Consider the following 27,542-nt stretch of genomic DNA (forward strand, 5'->3'; position numbering starts at 1 on the left):
GAGGGAAGAGGACACAGGGGGTGTTAGAGTCAAGGTTGGAGAGCAAGTCTTCACGGATGTTCAGGAGAGCAGTTTCCGTGCTTCTGGCAGCTCTGAAGCCAGACTGGTGGTCATGAAGACAACCAACAGATTATGTGGATTCCCAGATACCGTATACCCTTGTGGGCACCATCTAAATTCCTCCCCTATATCCGACTGCTGTACCACTGGAGTTAAAGGAAGTACCTTTGATTTGGACCAGTTTATCTGCCGGCCAGAGAGGCTCACAAACCTACTTATTTCCTACACAAGTGGACGCAGGTTCCGTCCGGGGTGTTTCACATATAACAGTACATCGTCTTGTAAGAGGATTCAATTCAATACTACAGCTAAGTCAATGCCTAGTCTGGGATACTGAATGGAAACCCTTATTGATATATCTTTATGTCCAGTTCATGCGTTCTGGATGACTACCCCTATATAACACCCCTCTCTTGCAATCCCCCTGACCCCACTGAGCCAAGAAGTAGTTCTGTTTTGCAAGTTTAAAGGTTTATTTGATAATTTAAACAATATATATATATATCACGCTTTATAATAAAATAATTGAATATCACACTGAATCTGAGCAGTAATCAATAATGGATAGTCTGGCACTAGCACACTTCTTTATAATCAATAACGAGTGGTTATAGGATGGATACGATAGCAACAATACTTTGATGGTTTCAAATGGATGCAATGTGGAATGAAATGCAGTACAGAAAATAACTTGATAGGGTTTCAACAAAACAATGTAATCACTCTTCTCTGGCAATCCACTCCCCCTTTATGCAATGCAAGGAAATGGAAGGAAGGCACACAGTTCTCAGAAATGCAATCAAACGTGATTCAGTTCACCCCAGCAAACTTAGACTACAGAAGTTTGAAACACAGGCCCAAAATGCTTTTATATGTGCTGGCAATGAAGTGAAAAATATGCTAAAATGCTTTTAATTCCCTCTGGAGGTTCAGGGTGAGTGAAATATACTTGGGATGAGTTCAGGCTCACTTTAGCAAGGATCTAGGATGGTTCTTAAGAGGCAAACGAATTTTTAGCAAGGAAAGCAAGGAAGCTGCTGTTTTCACACGTGGAGAAATTTGCAAATCGCAGTAAAATTCGTGAGTGCGTTTTTCGCGATTGCGGCGAAAGTATAGAGTATAGGAATGCGGTCCTAGGTTCGTTGAAAAGCCAAGATTCCCAGCTTTCAGAAGAAAGTTACTGCAAGTCTCTAAGACAAACGGTCACGGAGATATGAGCGATATGGTAAAGGTCGTTTTTCAGATTTGAAATTTTAAAGTTCAAAAAGACAAGTGACAGCTAGCAACTAGAAAATGACAGGTGACAGCTTTGCAAATGACAGGTGACAGTTAGGAGACAGTTCTGGTTAGATTAAAATAGATTGAATTATATTATTTTAACTAAGAGATTGGTTCTGCACAGTTCTGCTAGGTACTCGCAATATATTTTTGAAATAAATGGGCCTCGCCACGGATCCGTTCAGGTTTTCTTCACTCGCCACGGACGGTCTCTGCGCACAGCGTCTGGGTCAGCTCTACTCTGCTGGTCTGGTCTGGGTCTCTGGTTCTGATCAGGTCTGTGGGTCCGGATACAGCGGTCTCCGGTTCAGCTGGTCTCTCTCTGGATACAACACTGCTCTCTGGCAAATGGCAAGGGTTCTTGCAAAGAATTCAAACAACTCGCCTGGCTGTGAATAGTGGCAATGATTTGAGGCCTGCTAAAGAGGGATTTAGCTTGTAGTTGACCTCTCTGCTACAAATTCTGAAGTAAAGTCTTGGTCTCTGAAGGTGGATAGATTGAAGTCTCTATGTTGGCTCTCTGGAGGTTGATGGAGGTAAAGTATGGATTTTCCCGGCAGAGCGTCCCGCAGCAGATGGAATAGAATGTCCCTATCTGTCCTGACTGTCTGCTTTTATGTGTTTTGAAAGCGGGTGTGTGTGCAGCATCACTAGCCAGCCCCTCTCCACTTGTCATTGGCCACTTCCTCCTCTTCCCCTTGATTGGGGGAATGAAATGAAGTGTCATCATGATGAGGTCTGTTTATGATACAGAGAACCCACCCCTGTCAACTTTACACACAATCTATATTTGATCAAAAAGACATATTTCATAGCTACACAGTGGTTTGAAATTACATGCACCCATCATGCATATCACATGAGATATACCCTGTTCAAATCTGCTCTTCCTGAGAGCTTGCATTGAGAAATGGCAACATATTTCACTTATCAATATCAGATTCTTACTCAAATTTACCCAAATGTGTGCAAGGCATGCAGGCATTAATTTATGAGGTATCAGACTTTTCACATGCAGACATTTTAAGTTACACCCTCTTAACTGCTAGTTTGCCCCCAGATCATGCCACCGGTTCTAAAAACCTCTTGAAATGTGGGCAGAAAAATCACAAGAATTATGGTGGTATTTAAATAATTATGACAAGTCCGTACTATGAGTTATTCATCTTTTTCTAAGACCATATTCTGGCTACAGGGGTGTGTCTTTTCAGGTAACATGGTACAGAAACCAGTCTTTCTACTTTCTTCAAGCTCAGCCTCTGTCTCCAGTTTCCCCCCCCTCCCAGTTTCTGCCAAGAGGAAGCCATTTTTATGACCCCTGCAATAAACCATCTGCCTAGGCCCTGAAAAGGCCCATTGTTCAAGAGGAAGCCATTTATGGCCACTTCAATAAACCCTCTGCCTGGGTCCTATGTTTAGTCTCTAGCAGTCCCTTGGTAATTCAATCAGAGAAGTGTCATATCCCTTTTGGTGGGAACAGCAAAAGGCAGCTAGGCCTGGGAACACAGCTGTTGTGCAAGTCTCAACTCCTGTCGGGGGTAGCTGGTGGGCACAATTCAGTTCCTTAAGCCAGGCCCCAGCTAATGTCACTTTTAGTTACCCAGTTTTCTGCATTCAAATAAAACTAACCATTTTTACATATGCAGCTAGAATGCTGATTCTAAGTTTAAAACTATGACATTTAAACAATTGCAACCTATGTGACACTCAAAGTAGGTCACTCATTTTTTTTAAACATTTAGATTTTTAGTGTCTTTCAGTCCAAATTTACTTAAACTGCTGAAATCCACAGCTCAGCCAGTCTTGTTATAAACCTTCAAGTCACTTCAGAATATAACTTTACATTGTATCCACCTGTCAGTAAGTCTTTCTTTGGCCTGCTTTGGGTTAATTTATTCAGTTTTACAAAAAAAAAAAGTCTGGTGTTGTTTTAAAACGCCGGCTTTCTGATAGTGGTGAGTACTGGTAATGCACCCATTTTTGGGATTTAAGAAAATGAATTCCCCACAATTCTAGGTTGCTTTTGGCAATCAGCATTGCCATTCCCAATGGTTTCAGGCTACTGTGTGGGTAGTCCAATGGTGGTTTTAGGCAGTGCCCTTCTGTGCCCATAACATCGGCAAAAATGAGTGGCAGCCTATTCTTCATGCATTTCCCTGTGCATTTTCTGGGAAGCTCTGGCCATCATGATGTTTTCCATGTCAGTATTGCACAGTTTTGAGGTAGGGCTCGGATGCATGGATAAAAACATCCCACAGTCTGCATATATTCAGGGGTTTGGTTGGTCCTGAGATAAATATCAGCACCGGGGAGTGATTCAAGAGAGTTCGGGGGAGTATCTTGGCTTCAATAATGTTCCTAGCCATAGCTGCTGATGTCATCACAATGTATTCTGGAGGAACTGCCGTGCACGCTAGAGTAGAAGGAGTATTCTCTACTGGTGGGATGTGTCATGCGCCATCCATTGTACAGTCCATGGTATTATGCAATGGCAGACATTTCTGGGGAACGTGGGGAAGGGTGTGTTGGATTGTGGTCGATCTGTCCAGACCCAAGGTAATGACCAAGTTAAAGTCCCCCCAGCCACACTACCTCATTGTCCGGGAATCTATAGAAGTGGTTGGCACAGTGCTGGAAGAATTCTGGAGAGTCAGTGTTTGGGGTATAAATGTTCGTCAAGAGAATATTCAGTCCAGCAATCTCGCCTGCCAGCAGGATGGAACGCCCTTCATCGTCCTTACTTGTTTGTGGAGTTTGAATTCCAGTGAGCGCTGTATACTACGCCCACCCCCCGCGTGGAGTGTTAAATGTAGGAGTAACAGTATCTGTGTACACGCCAGCCAGCTATATTAGGAAGAGCCCCTTCCCTTGGCAATTGCGTTCCCTTGAGGCATAGTAAGCGGACCTTTTCCGGTTGGTGAACCTCTATGTTCCATATCATTATGGATCAGATTGGTGGGCGGCGAAGCCCAGTGCAAAACTATCAGAGGCATCAGGAGAGGTAAAGAAGATCGCCTGAACACCATGTACCACCCTAAACTAGGCTTGGTAGAGCATTGACTAGCGCTTTTCTTTTTTCTGTAGGATGTTTTCCGCAATTTGAAAGGTCTTCCTTTGGCCCTGGACTTGTGGGCTGCAGTCTGGGAATAGGTGGATAGTTACAGACTCCCATCGCAGTTCCCCCTTGTCCCTGGCTGCCGTAGGAGGATATCCCTATCATGATAGTTAAATATTATGGCAATGATGGGCCGTTCTAGTGCGGGGGTGGGGGGTGTCTGGTTGCCAGGGATCTGTGTGCTCGCTCCACCATGAACATGCTCTTAACCGGTGGGCCCTCTAACTCCATGAGCGGTTTTTCAACAAAGCTCTCCATGTTGTCCACAGGTGTGGACTCAGGGACCCCTAGGATACGGATGTTATTCCGTCTGGATCTGCCTTCGAGGTCCTTGTTTTTTGCTGCCACCCGTTTGACTGTTGCAGGTTAGGGCATCTATTTTGTCACCAAGGTTATCGGTGCTGCTTTTAAGTACCAGCAATGTTTGGTTTAGAGCTAAGACATCTAGCTGGGACTGCAACAGGAGGGGCCTGCGCCTGGTCCGATCATGCAAATTGGTCCATTTTTGCCTGCTTTTTTGGGTTGCCCATCACACGGTGCTGAGGGGATGGCGCACGTTGTCTGCACACCGTAGTGGGAGTGGTACCCTGGTTTTACCCTGTTAGTGGTGGAGTGGACGCTGATCCGGGTGGATCAGCTATTGAAGATGTTTCATGGCGTGATATAGGGCACCGGGCCACCCTCTCTAGGAGGGGCCGATTGAATGATGGTTGGGCAATATGTGTCAGTTATATAGCGCGTGCCAAATCCCAAATGCCAGGAGTTTCCAGTGTCACTCACCCCTATAGACCTTTGGGCTGTGGGCATGTCACATGGTTTCTGCAGGCCGTCTCCACTGTTGGGGCCGACGGTTCTTTTACCAGGCCACCGCAGCTGCCGGGGACACCATGCGTCTCAGGGCCGTTAACCCCTGAGGCTTACGGGCCCGACTCGCTGTGTCAGCGTATGGAGTCGGATGATTGGGTGCATGAGGACTGAATCCATTGTAGCCATTTCAACATCACGGGGCAATCCCCTGCCAAAATGACTCTGCGAACCCAGCGGGACCCACTGCCAGTTCAAAGCGGCCGGGCTGTGCAGCTCAGCCACTCGGGGCTTGGCCACCGACACGTAGCGCTATCCCACCTGCTGGGGGCACCGGGAGGACCGTGGCCACAACCCGGCACCCCGATCTGATGGTCACTCTCCTCGGGATCGTCTTCTCACCTGCCTTCACGTTCTTGGTGGTCGACAGCCTTTTAGCTAGAGTGTGACCCTCAGGCACTGCTCCGGTGGTGTGTGCTGTGTCTACGTTAGTGCAGGCAGCGGGTAGAGTATGCGAGCCCCGGGGGCGTTTTTCTCACCTGCCTTCTTGTTCCAGCTGGGAGGCAGCCCAGGAGCTGGGGCACGACCCCCCGGCACTGCCCAGATGGAGTGCGCCACGTCTTCGATTGTGCAGGCAGCGGGCCGGGTGTATGAGGCCGCGATGAAGAGGCACCTCTCTCAAGTGCTTCGGTTGTCAGGCAACGCGGGTACCACTCGGTCCAGGACCTTCACGTTTTGTTACCAGAGGCCTCTGACAGCTGCACAGTGATTTGTGGGATAAGACAGTCCTCCAAAGGCAGGATATATACACAGGATGTAGGGCATTCACCGGAGATCTCTCAGGCAGCAGCCATTTCTAGCCATGCAACAGCACCCCATCAGATCTGAGGATTTCTAACCTACACTAATGCGTCATCAGCATAGAGCGATATAATTTCAGGTTCCCCTGACAACCGAATTCCCCTGTGGCTATGTTTATGCCATATGAGATCTGCAAGTGGCTCAATAGCAATCACAAATAACATTGATAGCGGGCATCCCTGCCGAGTGCCTTTAGCTATCGCAAGTTTCAGTGATAGTGTTCTGTTGGTACACTGGTTTTGTGTATAACAGATGCATGTAGGAAAGGAACGCCAGTCCAAACCTGCATTTCGACAGCACAGCATACATCAACTGCGCACTAGTATCTATCGGCGCAATTATATTGAAGAGTCACTGTAGATTTAGTGCGGTGGACCTCCCAGGGAACCTGCTTGATCCGGGTGGACTATATGTGGCATACATGGCAATTGTCGAGTGGCCATTATTTTTGCGAAAACTTTAACATCAGTGTTGATTACTGAGGGGGCTCTCTAGGAGCCACAGCAATCTGAGGTTTGTCGGGTTTCAGGAGGACCGGAATTACTGCCTCCCTCAGTTCAACGAGCATCTGTGCCTCAAGGGCCTCCCCTGCCACAGTGCGAGCAAATATAGTACCAATAGTTTAGGGACTTCTAGTGTTTATAAAATTCAGCTGTAAGGCCATCTGTGCCTGGTGCTTTTCCTGTCAACAGACCATCAATCGCGTGGGTCATTTCAGCAAGGAGCAGGTCAAGTTAGGCACTGGCATCTTGTGACAATTGTGAGATTGGTAGGTCTGCTAGGAACCTAACAATGCCCTCCGAGGAGCGAGTATCTTTATTGGAATAGAGTTCAGAATAGAACTTTGCAAATACTTTCTTGATTGCTGCATGGGTATGTACTGGTGTACCTGTATCGTCTGTAATATGTGGAATACACCCGCTGTCACCCTCCCGCTGCACCATACGAGCTGGTAGGAGGCTCGGTCTTTCCCCCTCCCCACAGCGCCTGGCGGCCACTGGAGCTGAAAGTAATTTGAGTTCATGTTCTGCGTTGTCCCTGAAGTTGTCCACTGCTTCCTTCACTTGCGCAAACGTGGCCATGGGCGGCGTTACCACGAGTTGATGCTCTAGTGCACTAAGGCGCTCTTCGCTTCTCCTTATATCTCGCCTAATTACTTTAAGAACACTGGATTCAGCAGCCATAGCTATTCCCCTTATGTATACCTTGAAGGCCTCCCAGAGTGTTCGGGACAATGTCACTGAGCCAATATTTGTTTCAAAGTTTAGCTTCACATGATCGCTAATGATGGTCACAAATGCCACATCTGCCAGGGCCTGCGATTTGCAGCACCAGTCATGTTGGGGCCTCGGAAGACTACTCAGCATCATGGAGATATGGGCAGGGGAGTGATCAAAGTAGGATCTGGGAAGCATACAGGTCTCAGAAGCCCCCCCCCCCCACACAAGTAGCACATCCAAAACCAGCCACATCTATGCAGGAGGAAGAGTCATGGACAGAATAGTAAAATGAATAACCAAGATTCCCCCCCACATGCATTGCACTCCAAGCATTTACTAGCCCTAGGGCCGTCATCCCCTCGCTGATGACACGTGCTGCCGTCGTGAGAGGGCGATGGGAATGAATGGATCTATCCAATTGCAGATCAAGGATATTATTGAAGTGCCCGCCCCAGAGCATGGGTATTAAGGGGTAGAGGGCTAACATGTCGATAATGGCAATATAAAACTGGGGGCCATCCACATTGGGGCCATAAACGTTCAAGAGTAGTATCTCCCTCCCAGCAAATGATACATAGATTAGCACATATCTCCCCAGGGGGTCAACCATGACTTTCTTTTGCTGGAACAGTAGTGACTTATGCACTAAATTCATAACCACTCTGGACTGCGTGGAATACGAGGTATGATATATGTTCTTGCCCCAGCTTCTGGCAAATCCTTCACAACCTGCTGCAAAGGCATGCGTCTCTTGCAAGTAGCAGTTTGGCTCTATTCCTTTCTATGTGTAGCAGAAGCTTGCACCTCTTGATGGGGTTACATTCCAGCTCAGACCGGCCATCTCCCCAATCTCATTAACTCCAGAGCCATGTTGTCATCAAGCATGTACAGTCCTTCTAGCTATGCCTCCTCCTCTGCCCTCACGTGGCCGACCACCCTTGTATTTGCCCACAATTCATATGCCAAGTGCTTTTTTGAAAACCCCAACACCCCCTCCTCCACCCGCATCCCCCTCAAAACTGGGGTGATTAAGACCCTGCAAAATCATTCCCAACTATAAACGCAACATTGCATGGGAAAGCTGATGCACGGTCACTTGCCCGGGCCAACTAATGGGCTTAGTAACATGGAAAAACAAGCATTCACATACTTCCTATTGCAATTCCTACCAAAGAGGCGCCAGCTTCTTAACAGTATTCTCCAACGCTTGCCACAGGGACTGCAATAGTCTAAGATCAGGACGCCATATGGCAGTCAGGTGGAGCACTCAGAAATCACAGTGCAAAATGGACGCTCAAGACACACTCTAGGCTCAGTGTTGAGCACCATGCGATAACGATGTGGGCAGGTTCTCATCCAAAAACTAAAATTCTGTGTTGGGCAGTGTAAAAAAGTATGTCTTGGCTTTCCATTAAGTCTGCAGCTTAGCACGATACAGCATCGCATACTAGAGGGTCCCCTTCACGCAGCTGCTATTTTACAGCCATAAATGTCTTCCACTCTTGCTGTACAGCTACCGAAAAATCGGGATATATGTGCGCACTGCTGGATCCCAACATGAGGTCATCTTGCTTGTTCACAGGCAGCCCGATTTGTATTCCGATCACAGTAATTAAGGATGCAAGCAATTATTAGGCATGGTGGGGCACCTCGTTTGGGCTTGGGTTCCAGAGATCTGTGAGCACGCTCAACCAAAAACTGAGGCGAAAGCTTGGGGCGGCCCAGTAACAGGAGGAGTATCAGGATTGAACCTACATGCAGGCGTAGGGTTTCCCACATTCCCATTATGCCATCTCCTGCTTCGAGGAGCCTTCATCCTTCTAAACAGTCTCAGCCCAGTTTCCCTGTTAAGCGTATTCCTCATGTAATGCAAGCCCGGACTTCACTGACGTGAAAGTTACCAAGGCGACTACGGAAGTCTCTCGGCACACAATGACATCACACAGCTGCGTATGTGGTAGCCAATGGAAGGACTGGCTCAAGCGATCACGTGTCAAGCAATGCGTCAGGTACACCGCGTAATCAACACTGGCTTCACCGGATAGCCGGTGCTTCTGATTAGAGGTTTTCCTTGGTTTGTGTTCCGATTGCTCCCGTACTGATTCTTGTCACCGACCTGTTCTGTCTACCGGACCTCTGCTTTGCGATACTCCCTTTGTCTGTTGGATCTTATCTCTCTGACTCAGACTTCTCACGGACTTGCCTTTGCATTGCTCCTCTGTATCTTGCTGCCCTCACAACACTGACCTTCTGCTACGCCCCCGGACTGAAACTGCCTGCCGCTGCTGTAACAACGCCCTGCTCACCTGTTGCCGACCGTTTCCATCCCTGGATTGCCATTCTGTGTTTTCTCGCGAATACTTGATATGATATAATATGGCATTTATAACGCGCCTATACACAGGTGTTTCAAGGCGCGACGAGGCAGGGAGGGGAGGAACAAGGGGAGACAGACAACGATCCTACTAGGCCAGGTGTCATTCAGATCGCACAAGTGCAGGGGTGGGGGAGGGGGAAAAGTGCAAGGGGAAGGGGAGGGGGGGAAGTGCAGTACAAGGTAAGTGGCGTAAAGAAATAAATAAATAGGGCCAGCTGGTGGCAAGTGCAAGGTAAGTGCAGAACAAGTGCTGGAAAGGGGGGGCTGTAGGGATACAGAGACAGTCCCGCAGTGCAGAGGGGATTCCAGGGCATCAGTGCAAGTGGAGAGTGGCTGGGCCCAGGACCGAGGCCGTTAAGAATGGTCCAGTTGCAGAATCAGTGCAGTTTCAGTGAAGAATATTAGCTGTTCAGCAGGGGAGAGGGAGAGAGAAAGCAGAAGCAAAGAGGAAGGTTTTGAGGTGCTTCCGGAACCGGAGATGGTTCTCCTCAAGTTTCAGGGAGGCAGGAAGGCTGTTCCAGAGGGAACTTAAACTATCAGAGACGCTCTGCTGACTCACTTCCACCTTCCATCCATTTTTTGGACTTTGCTTCGCTCTGCAACCAGAAAGTGGGCACGGACTAGAGACTTCTGCCTAGTGCCTCCATCCCGAACGTTTCAGACGTCCTTGTGCCGTCAGGACAGGTCCTACTAACACCTTCCTCTCCCTTACGTACATTGAACTCCGGATTCACACAGACCTGCATCGTACCTGCTGCACTGCTAACACATTCCCGGTAAGATCAATTGTCCTTTGCTCTATAAATTCACTTCTGGTATTTCCCGCTGTCAAGCACTGACTCTTTCCTGTTCTTCTAGACGACCATCTCTTCGAGCAGGTATCATGAGGGTCCTGCTAATAAATAACACACGCACCGCTGTCCCAGCTAGGCGAGACAACATCCATCACACAGGTCAGACTCTTCCTCTTTCCTTTTATACAAAGGAAGTTAGCGTTGTACTTAATCAGTGTCCTTTCCATATTGCAGTTGGTGGTGTTCCTGTAGCGTCTCCAGCCTCTTTCAGTTAACTAATTCCTCTGTCTGTTAATTAAACACCAGAGGGATACATTAATAGAAATAATTTGTCCTTGACCAGTGAGTACGGATTCTCCAGCCCTTGGCATCTGGGTATCTTGAAGTATCCTCAAGTCCCAGGGTGCTTTCACACGGTGAGTCCTAGCAGAGTGCTCTCAATGAATGCCTCCAACAACGCTTCTGTGTTGCTCTGCAGCACCCCTATAATTAGGATGTTATTGCGGCGAGATCATGACTCAAGTTCAACGTTTTTCTTAGCCACTGCCTGAACCTGTTTGGTGAGCTCTGTTACCTCGAATTTGAGAATAAATACATCATCTTCACCATGCTCCCCCTCCGTCAGTCTCTGATCTGTTTTTTCTAGCCGTGCCTTGATGTAACCCACAGTGTTTGTGATGTCATCTAGCTTGCTGTGCACTGCAGAGAACCCCTCTTGCATGCAGGCCATCATGCGTTGAGTTTCGGCAAGTTCAGCGGTTGCAGTGGCTGCATCCGTCATCTCCATCTCGGCCCCAGTATCTTTGGGGCAGTTTTGGCATAGGAATTCACAGTGCTTTGCTTTTTCATGCCCCCTTTCTTCATCCCGGCAGGTTGTAACTATGTATGTCGGGCGTGATCGGCCCAGATCAAGGTGATGTGCGCACGGAAGGTGGCGCTAAACAAACCGTGTAGTCTTGCGGTAGACTCACCGCACATTCACATGGCGCCGGGGCCAGTCAACCCAGATGATGTCGGGGTAGTGGGACTGCGTGCCCAAAAACAGTCCAATGAGTGCCACAATGGAGATGCACTGCAACGCACCTTCAAATGAGCTCTCAGTAGAGCAGGCCACAGCGGGTGATGAGGATATTGGGGCCTCGCTTTGGCGATCGCAGTGAGCATGCAGCCGTCCAGGGTCCACATGCCAGGGAAGTGTCTGGAACGTTTCTTAAATAGGATCTTCAGCTAGCTGTGCAAGCTTAATAGAAGCAGCAATGAGCTGTACAAATAATCTTCTAAAGAAATATGAAGCAGATGACAGCGCCAGCGGATGGAGGAGAGGATTGGTCCAACAAGATAACTTTTACTGGTGCCCGAGATCAGTTTTGCTGCCTCACTCTGGAATAGAGACAATGGATTTGTAGGAGGGGTAAATTTGATAGAGAGTTGTAGTTACCCAACAAGATAAGAGTCCTTTGGCCAGCAGAAAATTGCACTCTTTCTGCAGTTCTACCTTCACATCGCCACTTGCAAAATGTGCAAGCAACCTCCTGCAGTCGCAGTCTAGGGATCGCTGGGAATCGCAGCCACGATCAAATGAAGCCTGCCAAGCCCCTCTGCCAACCACCGCCTACCGGGTCACCGCAGTGCAGGTCGTGACAGCACAGGCACACCAGCCCAGATAACCTGGAGGCTGCCATGGGGTGTTCAGGGCAAGCCCGCTGCTCACTGTGCACAGCAGTTTATCCCCGCCCGCCTGAGGAACTCTGTCGGCCAAGAGTACGAGCCTGGAGGAGCGCGGTACGGCGACTCCTGCGTGCCGCATGTCATGCGGCCACCAGCAGGGATTTTCTCTGCGCCACACACACACATTGAGACATTGCCCACAGGATCAAGGGTCGCGTCTAGCGATTTTAGGGGCTGCAATTGTGTTAGGAAGGAGCTTCACGCCCGTCACTAGCACCAGGTGATCAGAGCTCTAACAGAGCCGCCATCGTGGATCTCGCGGAACAGCGCCCCCCACTCATCAATTTTACCATCGGCACATTTTCTGGCGATTGTACAGATGCAGGTTTCTTTCAAATTGCAACAGCATGTACTTTGAGATTAACACATTCTGGAACAAGTTTCCACAATTGGTTGAATAGTTAGCACCAGACTTGAAAGGACTCTGCTGCTTTGGCTTTGTGGGCTGACTAGGTTTATCACCGAAGGTAGGCAGATGATTTGCAGGTTTGGGGTTATAGATGGCCAAAAGAATGACATAGTTCAAAGGCATACTCCGACCATTGGATTGTGACCTACTGCAATGAAATGGAGGATGCCTACTGTGCGGAGCCAGGAATGAGATGCGGACACAGGAGTTTCATGGTCTTGGCCAAAGACTTATTAAAATGAAAAGGGGTTGGGAAATTTCTCTATGACCCTACTCTAAGACGTGTTTCCCTACCTAAAACAAAACTAAAAGGTCTGCCCAATGTCAAGATGTCCAAAGCAAAATGGCCTGTGTCCAAAGTACTATACTGGCACTCACATTCTAAATTATTATACCTTCAAGAATATCAGTTCCTTAAGTTTTTCTTGATTAACACAACTGGTATACAAAACAACTTGGCTGTTAGTCTGTGTCTTGGTAGGATACCTGGTGTACTCTCCTGCCATGTGTACTCTCCCCTCTTTACTATGTAAAAACACAGCCATTTGCTAGTCTTGATGTATCCTGATTAGGACTTCCCTAGGTGATGTATTTTTCACACTGTCCAACTTGACCTTCCCTGGTATGTTTTCTTGCCAGGACTTTCTTACATTAACATACTTGCAACTTGCATCTGCCTGGTAAACTCTCCTGCCAGGGCTTTTGTTATGTGTGCACTGCATACATTTACAAACCTGATAGTCTCTTATATTTACTCTGTTCAGTTTTGAGTCTGCCTGGTATACGATCCTGCCAGGGCTTTTCTTATAGGTGTACTGCATACACTTACAAACTTAACAGACTGTTATATTTATTCTGTTCTGTCTCAGAAATATTGACTTGCTTGTTCTTTCTCATATACTTCGTTCACTATTATTTGCCTTTGCCAGGGTTGCCAATAAGCCCCATTGTCCCAGCTTTCCATGGGTGGACTCAGTAGCTGTTGGTGGCATGTGTAGGTTCTCCCGCAGCAATCCTGTGGCGGTTCTTCAGTATTCTGCTCTCTCTCCGGACACCTCCGCTTTGCAGCTTTTGTGTCTCTTGTGGCTACCACTCGTCTATTTGGCATCTCTCCGGGCTTTGGCGGTGTGGAGGCTGCCTTTCGGTACCTGCAAATGCTCAGAAGCCTTTCTTTGCTTGTGGCATCTTCACAGCATGCTCTCCTCTGCAGTCAATTCTCTTCAGTCTCTTCGGTAAGCCGGTTGGCTCCATGGACCTTGCACCAGCCCCGCAGTCCCTCGGTCAACACAGAAAAGACCAGTTCTCCAGCCAGCATCTCTTGTCAGCTGGTTTACCGGTTTAAATCTCCCAGCATCAGTCCTGTTCCTGCAACAACTAGAGAGCAGTGTGTGCTGTTGGCTTCCATTGATCTTCATTAATCGGCTCATCTTCTTTATTACAGTATTTTCATGTTTAAGGAAAGGGAAGTCAGTTCTTGATGACTTGTAAGCTAAGTCTGGAAAAGTGTTCTCAGAAGTCTTGAAAGGCAAGGCAGGTTTTGGTACCTAGTATACAGAAGTATGGGAAAGGGTTTTCAGTAGCCTGCCTTGGTGGGTGAGGGGAGGTATGACAGTATGCCATTAATGTATGGGGAATGGAGTGGGTATCCTGAAAAGGAAAAGGGGGATACCATGTCTCGTTAAATGATTTCATGTCATAGCCCCGGTCGCCTCCCCCCATGTGATCCTCCCTCATATAGCCACCTCCAGGGTCAGTATTATGTAGCGGCTACCGTCCCCTGGTCACATGGGGAGAGGTCACCGCTGGGAAAGAAGTAATGACACCATCGCGTTCATCACACCACCCCAATCATCCTGATCTATAGAAATTTAGTCCGACCTACAAATCCTTTTTGAAATCTAGGTATTATAATGTACCTAGGTATAATGAGACCATTAAATTATTAACACATTGTCTCTTTGTCCCTATGCCATTTTTTCACTGTGCTGAACAGTAATTGTCCTATAATAGCTGTATTTTGGAATAAGATTATGTAGCAATTTAGCGCCTGCTCTATTACTTTAAATGTATTGAAATCATGTTTTTAAAATGACGTGGTCCTGCCTCATGATTTCTTCATCCCCTTACTCTACCCAGCAATCACTGCAAAGGAAAATAAGGTAGACAGAAAAATAAGAAATACTTAATACAGTAGAAATGTGAGAAAAAGCATCAACAAATTTTTAGTGTAAACAGGATTCTAGTCAGAAAATTGGTCAATTGATACAAAGTAAACCTTTTGCATGAACAGGGCCCATCAATTACAATTTTATGCATTGTAAATTTGGCTTGACAAAGTTATTCAACATTTAAAGGCTTAATCCGATATCTACAAAGCCAAAAACAATGAAACTAATAAAAACTCTAATGCTGCAGATAGCTTCCTCAATTGCGGTTCATGTACTTTGCTTATTTTTTTCAAATACATTTACTACTGACTATACACAAGGCATGATGCCCTCAACTAGAACAAAGAAAAACAGAAGAATGCTAACCTTCGGTGTATTCTTTGGTGCCATCCAGAGGATCAACCCACACAACAAGCTGAAATACAAAGAGCACTACGACATTAGGGAAGACAACCGCCTCATATATGTGAAGAGAAGCCAACTACTTAACTCCTGCAAAAAGTATGCTTTGACAGTATTTCTATGCAAGATCCTAGAGGAACTCTGAGGATGAATAGGTTTGTTCTCATGAAACAGAAGTAGCAATCTGAACAGTTCTGGAATCCTGTATCCATGTGTTCTAGGGGTTCTAAAAGTAGTCTATATCCTTTCTCAAGGCACTTGCAGTCTCGCTCTAAGTTTTACTGTTCATCTGGCACTTAGTATTTCAAATTCTCTCTTACTTAGGAAGCTAGGTTGGTTCTCGCCATTCCTCTGCAGTGTGGAAATGCTTAATAAAGATGCTCATGGCATTAGAGAGTTCAGGAATGACTGCTCAGTCACCAGGAATTCCAGAGGATGTTTTCCCTCACTTAGGATGCTCAGAAAACTGTACCCATTAGCCTTGCAACTCGCTTAAGACAATGTTCAGTGCAATATTGTTACTTTTCCAAATGTCTCCTTAAGCAATCATTTTTATAAATGCTATGCCCAACAACCTTGCCGACAGATGATCCACAATGTAATAGAGTGAAGGTAGTCCCCATTTACCTCTTCCTCTTTAATGTTGCTGTACTGTGCCGGACAACAATGCTTTAGTATCTCATTGTATTGGCCTGCCTCAATTAGGTCCTCCTCAACATCGGATGATGGTAAGTCCTGCAAATACAAATATGGCCGTTAGGTCAGGACAAAAAGCAAATCCCAAACATACATACAGGGGTAGGGGGGGCAGTAGAAAAACCACATCTCATTTACATAAAAATACAAACCGAATATACGCTAGATTGATGGGAGTTGCAGGCCAAAATGTCAGATGGACCACAGTTTGCCCACGACTGCATTACATTGAAAGGCAGGATTACAGAACACAACATCTGTTAATCCTGAAAACTAAACATCTAAACATAGAAGTTTTGGCATGTACTGCCCATTAATAACATACATGTATGATAGATTATCTGAACTATCACATATAAACACACGGATATTGACTTCATTAATACACACTACTCTTCTAATACTGTCACTTCTCTACATATGTTGGCCAACAAATTAATATTTCAGATTCTTGCAGTTTGTCATCATCTGGCACACAAGCATATCTGAATCTCATGTCATTATTGTGAAGAATTGCCATCTGGCAAGTGCGTAGCAGTCCTGTTATTTTTGTTTATTATTAATACAATGATGTTAAATGTTAAAAGGTATTTGTACCACGCACCATCACCAACGGAGTTGGTCCCCAGGCGCTCTGGCGGATCTGCAAACGAGAAGGTGGGATGGGTAAGTAGGTGAAGCGGGAGTAGGATAGTGAGAGAAGTGGTGTTCTGTTGGCGGCTTCAACTCGGCATACACTGGGTGCTGAGCTTTGGTGCAAGTATCGGATCAATGTCAGTCCTTGTGTGCTGTTGGTGCGGCTTATGTGTTGTTGCATTGTTGTGAAGTGCATGCGGGTTGTTGTGCGAGAGAGGATTGTGTGAGATTTTTGAGGTAAGTCTGCAGAAATGCTGAGTTTTTTGTTAGTGGGTTGTATGAAGTATAACATACTAACATTCAGAACTCTGAGTGTGGTGCTCGCCAATCCTCCCAATCTCATCAGGATGGGCGAGGGGGTTACGCCTGGGAGGATTTTGGTTTGTGTGAGGCGCTCCCTGTGCTGTTCTAACACACTCTGTAAATGTGTCTGCTGGGGGTTTGGATATGGTACGGCCGGGAAGCAGTGGATGAGTCATTTAGGGCTTATGTCTCGGTCTGAGCATGTGATCAGTCTATGGTGACCTCCTTTTGTGGATATTTCCCATAATATTTTATGGTCTGTCGTGGGGTCCGTTCTTTGGGTTCTGTGTATGTCCATTTTGGGAGAGACCGAGGTTGGTATTATTTTCATCGTTGTTTAACGGGGTGGGCATTCTAGTGCGTCGCTGTTGTAGTTACGCTGTGAAGAGCCATGATTTGAGGAGTTTCCTGAATGATAGGTGGTTTGTTGTGTTTCGTATATTCTTAGGTAGGTCATTCCAGGTTTTCGGTGCATGGTGAGAGAAAGAGGATCCTCCGAGTTTTCTTCTGTTATAGAGTTTTGGTTCCAGGCGGATGTCGGTGCTTGATCTCAGTGTTCTTGTCGGATGTTGTAGGTGTAGTTTATCGCTTACGAATTCTGCGCCTTGTTTGTGTATTGCTCTGTGCGTGATGCAGATGGACTTGAACTTTATACGCTATTTTAATGGTAGCCAGTGTAGTATTATTAGCGCAGGTGTGATGTGTTCTCTTCTGGGTAGCTTGAGGAGGAGTCTGGCTGCCGCATTTTGTATGCGTTGTAGTTTTTTTTAGAAGTCGTTTGGGTATGCCCAAGTATAGGCTATTGGCGTAATCTACTCTGGACATGATCAGAGCGATGATGGTAAGTGTTTTGTTGGCGAACGACAGGAACGGTAGGATCCTTTTTGCTGCTCGCAGGAGGAAGAAACATTTCTTGAGTAGAGCGTTTACTTGTGGCTCTAGAGTGAGGTTGTTATCCATCAGGACCCCTGGGTTTTTTTACGGTTGATGATGGTGCTGGTGTGCTGCTGAGCTCTCTTAGCCAGGGGATGTAGCTGATGTCTCCTCCCTTTTTTGAACATCATCATCTCTTTTTTGCCTGGGTTGATTTTGAGGTGGTTGAGGTTCCTCCAGTTGAATATATCACAAAGGCAATTCTCTAGAGTAGTGTTTTCTTTTCGGGTGTCTTGTATGTTGAAGATTATTTGGGTATCGTCGGCGTAGTTGTAGCATGTGAGGCCATGTTTTTGATGAGTTTGATTAATAGGTACATGTAGATGTTGAATAGAAGCGGGGAGAAAGATGATCCTTGTGGTACTCCGCACGTGGAGTCTCTAGGTTTGGACTTAAAAGGTTTCATCCATACAGTTTCGGTTCTGTTTGTTAGGAAGGATTTGATCCATAGTAGGGTGGGTTCTGTTATTCCTAGTCAATCTCTTTATGAGGATGTCGTGGTTGTCAGTGTTGAAAGCTGCGGATTGATCAAAGAGAATCAGGGCGGTACTGTTGTCAGAGTCTGTGTTCGTTTTTAGGCTGTACCATGTTGAGAGGAGAGCTGATTCTTTTCCTCTCATTGGTCTGAAACCAACTTGTGCCTGGTCTAGTAGGCAGTGCTCTTCTATGAATTCCTGGGTTATTTTGTAGACATATTTTTCTAGCAGTTTGGCCATGTAGGGTATGTTGGAAATGGGTCTGTAGTAGGATAATTCCTGTATGTTTCCTGTTGTGTCTTTGAATAGTGGCTTGATGTTAGTTGGGCGGTTAAGGATTTTTGTGTGGTTGTGGTTTCTTCATCGAACCAGATGTTGAAATCTCCGAGGATGATCAGATGATTGTACTTGATGGCTAGGATGGTAATGGCTTCCGTGAAGGCGTCTATGAAAGTCGCATCGTAGGTTGGTGGTCTGTATATCATATCAATTTCAGGTTTGTTATGGGGTTTACTGATAACCGTAGTATTAAGGATTCGCATTTATCGATGTGAGTAAAACATCTCAGAAAGGGTGGACCGCCAATCAGACCTCCCCCTTCATTAAGAGGCAGGTCAAAAGCATAGTGACACGTGCCCTGCTACATCAGTTTCCCGATCTGCAGGCCGTGCTCTGCAGTGGCACAGAGCAGGTTCAAATGTAAAAAGAGTGTGTGTGTTTACACGGTCAAGTCCCCGCAAAGATGGTACCGTACACACAAGTAAAAATACACATTTTTGCAAATATGAAGTTGGATCCTGTATTATGAATTTTTTCTGAATATAGTACTGATATAAGCCCATTTCTAAAAAATTGGGAAGGGTTAGTCCCCACCGGGTAGGTAAAACGTGTGTGCGCATGTGTGTGTAAAAAAACCTGTAACTTTGGTGTCCAAGTCATACATATGTGGTTCTCCTTGCATTCGTTCACATTGGTGGGTTAGAAATGATCTTAGGAATGTTGCCTTACAGTCAGAGACTCTGTCTTTTCCATCACAAGCCCCAATCGCTTCTGATAATACTCTAAAGTCCCTTAAGATCTTTGAATGCAATTGATGCAACAGGACAGGGGAAGGATAATGGGCCTGCCAGTAAGAAAATGAAACCTAAATCTAAGACCACGGGAAAAGCTATTCAAGGGAGAATTACAGTCTTCCTGCAGAACATGGGCAACTCTTCCATTTTAGAGATGCAAAAGAGGCAAGTCGCTTGAGCAATGACGACTGCTACGTAGTCAGTAGAGAGAGGGTGGAGGCCACTAAACCTGCTTTCTTACTGAATGCATCTAATGCAAACATGACATAAGTCAAATGCAAACTACCGGCTCCGAATGTCTACGAATTACAAGAAACTGTGAATGTTCCCAACACAAATACAGTATCGATGAGAGCCGAAATCCTCTCCATATACCCCCAATTCATTTAAATCGATCATCAACTCCTCTAGATCCTTTGAACCTTCCAGGTTCTCCTATGAACCTTTGCTGACACAACTGCATTCTACGCAGCTCATTGAGCCTTTAGGTGATCAAACGACACTGGGCCAACCATTGCTATTAAATGCTTTAAACTTGGTTTCATAGTCATTGCATCGAATGCAATAGCATCGAATCCCATACCAGAGAAAAATAAAACATCGGAAAAAAAGCATTGAATGAATTTTTCATATTTTTTTAATGGGTCCCCCCGAACCCTGTTTATTTAACCATTAAAAACCCATTTTCATTAAACTAAACCCTTTACCTTTAAAAAAAAAAAAAAGCATTCAATGCTTTTTTTTTCCTCTGGTATGGCATTCGATGCTATTTCATTCAATGCAATGACCAGATACCTTTAAACGTTGTCCTGAATTCCCTGAATTGAATGATAAAAAAAAGCTACCCTTAACTTTATTAACTCAAAAATGCATTTCTTGGAAGGCTTCATCTGTGCTAAATCTTGCCCTCAGGCAGCCCAGACTCAAAGGTCTAAACACGTTGACAGCACCCAGCTCAACATCCCCAATGACTTCATTCAAATCTATGTTGAAGCTGCTGTCTGACAACTCTTAGTTGTTACAGACTACAGATAACAAGGAGATGCCTATCATCGAAGATTTGAGCTTGCATACAATGAATATGACGGGGCCAGTCAAGTCACCTAAACAAAATCCTAAGAAAAGAAAATACAAATAGCAACATTCCTTCCTTTAAAATTAGCGGCTCTCGAAAATGTCTCCACAAATTTAGACAATCATTATCCAACATGTCTAATTCTAAGATTGCATCAGACTTGCCTCACACATCAAAGAAGAGCAAACAACCTTAACCAGTCAGTAATTAAGAAAGGGATTGTGAGAAGCAACCCAAGGGTTCCTTGGCCTCTGGAAGCTTCTAAAGCTTCTATAAATCATTACCTAATAGCAATTCCCAAAGACATTTCCCTGGAGTTGGAGAAAATAAACTTATAATCTTCTCACAACCTACTCAACATAGCAAGATTGTGAGGATACGAATCAGGCAGGATTGCCTGTTGATCCTGCAACAAGTCGCATCTCTACTATCCCCTTAGGGTGTGTGACCACATGGCGAACAGAAGGGTCTCAGACTTTGTGCCTTCTTAAAGAAAATACTTTATACAGCGGGTGTAACCAAACTAGGGTTTAAAGGATAAAGCAAAGTGTTCAAACTTCAATGATTTAGAAGTCCATCCCTGTGTGAATAATGCAAACTGAAGGTGTACTTCAACTATGAAGTAAAAAGGTGCCCCAAAGTACTAAAACCCCTAAAGTGAACTTGCCTGTCACAACTAATCCTTTAACATAAAATAAAGATTTCCTGAATCAAAAGTTCCTTGAAAGTAAATTGTCAGAATAGCTAAATCAAATGGTGCAATTTAGAATATAAACCGAAGTCCTTCCCCCTTGAGTGAAAAGTATAGCAGGTTGACTATGCAACTTAAAGTCCTTCCCTAAATAACAAAAGTCCAACAATTAAAAAAGAGGTTTTCTCTTACAGTTTCCTCAGATAGACAAACAGGGGTGCTTATGAAGGTGTCCAGTCAAAGGGTCGAATGAAAAGGACCGAAATACAATTGGTTCGAGTCAAAAGGACCTAAAACAAAAAAAAAACAAAATAAAAATAAAAAAATCGAATGCTTTTTTAAAAATGTTTTTATTTTTTTTGGCTTGGTATAGATAAAATGTGTTGTTTTTGGCCAAAACACAGGGGCTTGGGTGGGACATTCAATTTTTTTGTTTTATGTCCTTTTGACTCGAACCAATTGTATTCCGGTCCTTTTCATTCGACACTTTGACCTATAACCCTTATGAAAAGTAATCAAACTGGAGCCTGTAGTTGCCTTAGAAGTGCAGGGCCTCAAAGGCAGTGGAACACCTGGGTCCTGTTCTTTGATTCTCTATCCCAGTCCTTCGAATGGTTCATCTTCTCGCTCTTGGCGCAACTCTTTCTTCTTTACCTTCCTTCTTTCTTTGCTTTTGCCCCTTTTCTCCTCATGGAGTCCCGCTTCTGTCCGGGTCTCTCTTTACCAGGATCCTAGCAAGGTTTTGCTTTAGCCTCTTCTTAGGCTTCAAAGGCAGGTCAGCTCTTCCCCCCCTTCTGGCTTAGGTGGGAACGCAGGTGTACTCTCTTCCTTCCCCCAGGTGAGACGGTTTCCTACATGCTCTTGAGGCAGGCAGTGCTAGAGGGTAGTCTGGCTCCTTCACCCAGGCAAAAACTCATCCTTCAGGAAACCGATTCTCTTCATGCAGCAGCGTCTGGAGAGAAGTACAGAGTACCTGTCCCCGACTAAGACAAGTTCAGAATGAGCAGGCACTGCTTTTATAGCCAGACTCCTCATCCTTTAGGCTGCCGATTGAAGTAAAGCCCTATGTCCTCCCGTTTTAGGCTCTCTTTCAATTGGCCTGTTGGGATTCTATTACTTCAATTGTAGATTCAGTTTCTTTATTTGCTTTTTGTATTCTTGTTTTATCCTGAGCTCCTTCTAAATATTTGTAGTCTGATCCTTGGGGCTCAGGTTTTTAGTTTTGATTATTTTAGGTTTTTAGCAAGATTGTGAGGATACGAATCAGGCAGGATTGCCTGTTGATCCTGCAACAAGTCGAATCCTTCCATTTCCCCAGCTTTCTCTCTGGAGATTTGAACCTGGGTCCAAACATATAGGACTCTTCCTGGCGCTGTTGAAGAAAAAAACAAGGGCCTTTCCTCTGAGGTCCTGCAGTTTCTCTGCCGTCCTCTCTCATCAACCTCCATTCCTCAGAGTGGAAGACGCCATTGCTATGGCTCCCGGCGTTCCAGCACAGGCATGCTAAGTGGTGGATGCCTATTTGCTCCTCCATGTGTCATGAACTGCACCACTGCTGTCCCCGTACAGCCCCCAGGCAGTCCTGGGTAAGTCTTTAGTGCCATCCTCTGTGCTTTACACCAGGGGGGAAAAAGAAACCGGGTGCAACAGAATCATGCTCCGATATATCCACTTGGAAAAACACAAGAGGAACAGAACCCAGGGGAAGTGGGCAGGAATAATTTTCTATGTATCGGTCTAGAACATTTAATTCTATCAGATCACCAAATCATCCTAAACCAACAGACCACATTGTGCCTAATTCTAGATATTCTGAGACCGCCTATGAGATCATCCACTGATATTAAACAGGTGGAATTCATCTCTGATAGAGTTGACCAAGTAAACATCCACCTGTTCTTCAGGCTAACGACTGTCGTCCTATTGGAAAAAGCCCTTTCATTTCTCACTTTGCGAAACAACCTCTATAGTCCTGTTGAGCCCAACCACAGGAGTCTTATAATATATATGTTCATAACGTGAAAAAAGTAGGTATTCTGGACGGACATCTCCAAATCCACTTAGACTCTCTCCCTTCAAGTCTTCAAGAACTTTAATGTGCAACCAACTATTCCGTGGACAATTGGCCATCAATATTTGCAGCTCTTCACACTAAAGACACATACCAACTCTTAATATCACGAGGAGAGGATGATTTGCAATGCTCCCTGATTTCGTGGAACTTCAGAGGACTCTCACATTTATTAAACTCACACGTTAACACTTTGATTTACACCATGACATTCCTTTGTTAAATGAAACCTGGCTGCCATCAAAACCACTTCTTGATAGCTATTCAAGGTTTAAAGGGTCGCACATAAGTCGGTCTTTTAACAACGATATGCCCTTTTGCTAACATGAAATGTGATTTATGAGAATCAAATATCACTGATATTTTGGCGGTCAGAATATGCAGTGGAAGTTGGAATCAACTGGAATTATGATTTATTGATATCCATCTAAAATTGATGCGCCTACGTTTATCCAGGTATTGACTCAAGTCTTGGACTCTTGGCATGAGGCCTCAACAGGTGAGGTAGTAATGGCAGGTGATTTCAATGAGGATTGAATAACCCCTCCCCGACTTTTGGATAGTTCCCATGTTAGATATTACAATATATGGGGAAATGTTATGTCAGAACATATGGCACTTTGGGGACTAAACACCTATGGAAGGTACGCTTATTTACTTTTACCTATCCTGATAAAATTCCTTTTCTCCACTTTCCCACCTACACATTCAGATTGTACACTATGCCTTTCTTTGTAGAAAAATGTATCAAAAAGTTTATTTTAACTAACACATTTCTCAAATATCAAAACAATATACATACAATATGGTGACATTAAAAAAAATCACTTGGACCATGACATTCTCTTTTATTCACTTTGTAAAGACAAAACGCATTCCATTAAAGTGCTGGGGTTAATACCCGACTCATTTCAATACACAATTTAAAACACTTTTTATTTCTACTATTGCACTGGTCTTGATTGACTCTACTATCACTTACTCCCAAAGGACAAAAGCAGCCTCCCTTATTTCATGCTCATATAAGTGGTTAGGTAGCCTGCAAGATGTAGCCATCTATAGCACCCCTTCATTGTATGCTAAAGAAAATCCTATCTCAGACCACAATTAGTTTAATGCACAATACAAAACACTGAATAAACCGTCGACACATGACTGTTTCGGCCTTCTTGAGTTGGGTGTACTCTTAATCAGGAACACCTTCATAGTTCTTCCATAGGCCTTCATCAGGACATAGACAAGTTTCAAACCCCACCATTTTTTGCCACTGTGTTCCCGTCCCAGAAGAAAAACATATTCCAGGGGGCTAAGGACCTTTCCATTCAGTGGGGTGAGAACCCAAACCCCCAGGACGGGAGCGAGAGAAACCAAACCTGCAGGGCAGGTTGAGAGAAAGTGTGGCAAAGTTTGTATGCAGTACCCTTTGGGACCACTACACACAACTCTGACTACAGGTGTAAGCAAAACCAACCTTTGGTATAAGTCTGTACTATTCAGTTTTTGATAGCAGAGCTGAGCAGCCAGGCTTATCTCAAGAGGGAATGTGAGCTGTAATGATGTTGTAATGATGTTACAAAGAGGTCTACAATCACATGTGTTCAAATAAACGCTTACACTCAAGGTTTCTTTGTTACATACTTATTAATTTATGTAACTGCCAGTTATAAAACATTCATAAGGAGGAGGCAATATAAGTGCACACAAATATACTTAAAACCTACTTCCTCTCATGTTCCGTTTCTGCATCTTGTGATAGGGATTCCTCTTACGTGGGTTCCGTTGGGTCTCGCATTGGCCCAAATAACTCTGCTATTAGTAATTTCCAGGCCATCAAGGTCTTGGTTTCCTCCTCCCCCCGGCACTGCTCGTTACTTGCCATACCGTGGTTTCTGCCTCAGCCCATTTCTGTAAATCTTTTCACCATACTTCTAGTCATGGTCTGTGGCATGCCTTCCACCCCATAGCAATTCTCCTCTTTGCAAGTGCATATGCCAGGTCTTTTAATTTGCCACGTGCTTAAGTTTACGTGGTCTAGGAAACCCTCCTATCAAGCAGGCCCACACTGTATCCACCACAATCTTAATACCTCTTTCCGCTAGTCTGTGTGCCACTTCACCCCAGAAGCGCTCAATGACTGACATGACCAGAACATATGCACCATTCCAGCATTCTCCTCATCACATTTGGGACATGCTTGCCGTCTTGCATTTTTAAATCTAGCTATCCTCTGGGGTTTCATATACGCCCTATGTGTAATCTATAGTTGCATCTGTTGTAGTCTTGCGTTCCTTGACATCTTTTTGTGATACCCTTGGTTCCGTTCCCACATCTCATCGCCCATCGGGGCTCCCACTTCCGCCTCCCAGTCCTGTCTCAGTTGTACCACCTCCTTTCCCACTTTGGACATCATCAACTCATATTCTAGATATCTCATGTCCCCCCCTCTGCTATGTCAGATATTGTATCTATGGTGGCGTCTGGTTCCTCTCCTAGTACAACTTCGGACCATGTCCTCCTGATTCTCCGCACTACTCTATGATACGTGATATATTGGCCTGTGTGTAACCCAGTTTCCTCCCCCAACACTTCAAAGTCTATTATAGTCCCCTCTTGCCATATATCGCCCATTGTTGCTATCCCCATTGGTTCCCAGTGGTTCCTGATCAGCATCCTTAGTTGCTTTTCTTTGCCCGCCAGCGCCACTAATGGTACCTGCAGGGAACACGGGGATGGGTTCTCCATCATCTGGCATGCCCTGCGCCACATCTTCCACTGACGTATCATCATCTTTGGATGCCCTTCCATATATGCCTTGGGCAGCCACATCATTTCCTTTAAGTAGAATGGAGCACAATCCTGTCGGAACAGCCTGGACTCAGAGGTAGCCTCTTCTGAGTGCCATTTTGCTACATATTGCAGCTGGCTTGCTATATAATAAACTTCATAGTTAGGCAGTTTTATACCCCTTTTCTCATATGAATTCTGTAGCTTCCAGAGGGCCACTCTATTTCTTGTTCCATGCCAAAGGAAATCCCTGCACATACCGTCTAATCTAATGAAGAACTTCTTTGCTATCAGGTGTGGTATGTTCCCAAAGTAATGCAAGAGCCTTGGTAGGACCACCATTTTCAACATTGCCCCACGCCCCATCATTGCTAATGGCAGCTTCACCCATAACTTCATGCAATTTTCAATTTTCTTAATCGCTATCTCTGTATTGTACTGATGCTCCTCTTCCACCGTATGGTATATATCTATCCCAAGATATCGAAATGTGCTAACCTCCCATGGTATCTGTAACACCGGTAACTGTTTTAATGCGATCCCTTTACATCCACCCAATGGGAATATACTAGATTTCTGGGGGTTCACAGCTATGCCAGACAGCCCTGCATATCTCTCCATCACCTCCAGAATGTATTGGAGGTTTTCCTCTGGGTGTCGCAAATACAGCAACATGCCATCCGCATACAGGGAGATTAAATGCTGTTCCCCTCCCACGGCAATGCCTATCGTATCATACTGTTGCCTCAGGTATATCGCTAGGGGTTCCAGGGCCAGTATATAAAGCATATGAGACCATGGACATCCTTGTCTAGTAACCCTATGGAGTTGCCACCTTTCTGATATCACTGCTCCTGTTTTAACTCTAGCCAACGGTTCACTATATAACATTTTTGCCCACTGTAGATATCCGGGCCCCATTCCATAGCCAGCCAAGGCTGCCATCAGCCACGGCCATTTGACCGAATCAAAGGCCTTTATTGCGTCCAGTGATACAATTGCCAATTTGCCTTCGTTCTCGTTTCCATGCTCAATAACTCGATGGAGTCGCTCGAGATTATTGGATATGTTGCTGTTGGGACATAACCCGTCTGGTCTGGATGTATTCATTTACCAATAACCCTCCTCAGTCTGTTTTCCAAAACGGCCGTCAGTATTTTACTGTCCTGATTTAACATTGATAGGGGCCTATATGAACCACAGTTGTGTCCAGGCTTATTAGGTTTGGGAAGCAGTATTATAATCGCTTCTCTGAGGGACTCTGGCAGTCTACCTATTTCATATGCCTCATTTAAAATCTCTAAAAGCGGGGGGCGCACCTCTCCCTTAAATGTTTTATAGAATTCACTTGGGAGTCCATCAGCCCCTGGAGTCTTGCTGGTGAGCAACTGCCTCACCACCTCTTCTAAAGTAATCGGTGCGTCCAACTCCTCTCGTTCCTCAGCGGTAATCTGCGGCAGTCCTATGTCCTCCAGTGTTTCTGCTATTTTCGTGCAATTACTCTCCTCATCATCTCCATATAGTAGTCTGTAATACTCTGCAAACTCCTGGTTAACTCATTCTTGGGTATCAACTATGTTCCATCTTC

The 27,542-nt window shown here is 45.2% G+C and overlaps 1 protein-coding gene across 3 annotated transcripts in view; it reads right to left on the bottom strand.

Moving 5' to 3' along the window:
• Positions 1-27,542, bottom strand: part of BPNT1 (3'(2'), 5'-bisphosphate nucleotidase 1) — a 756,164-nt gene that overhangs the window by 355,598 nt on the left and 373,024 nt on the right. For all 3 annotated transcript variants that reach the window (XM_069608587.1, XM_069608588.1, XM_069608589.1), the window contains 2 exons: positions 15,844-15,951; positions 15,181-15,229 (listed from right to left, as the gene is read on the bottom strand). In XM_069608587.1, coding sequence (XP_069464688.1) covers positions 15,181-15,229; positions 15,844-15,951 — 157 coding nt within the window. The remainder of the gene's footprint in view (positions 1-15,180; positions 15,230-15,843; positions 15,952-27,542) is intronic.

The sequence above is a fragment of the Ambystoma mexicanum genome, chromosome 4q (assembly GCF_040938575.1).
Source record: "Ambystoma mexicanum isolate Mex_15411 chromosome 4q, UKY_AmexF1_1, whole genome shotgun sequence".
NCBI classification, from domain to species: domain Eukaryota; kingdom Metazoa; phylum Chordata; class Amphibia; order Caudata; family Ambystomatidae; genus Ambystoma; species Ambystoma mexicanum.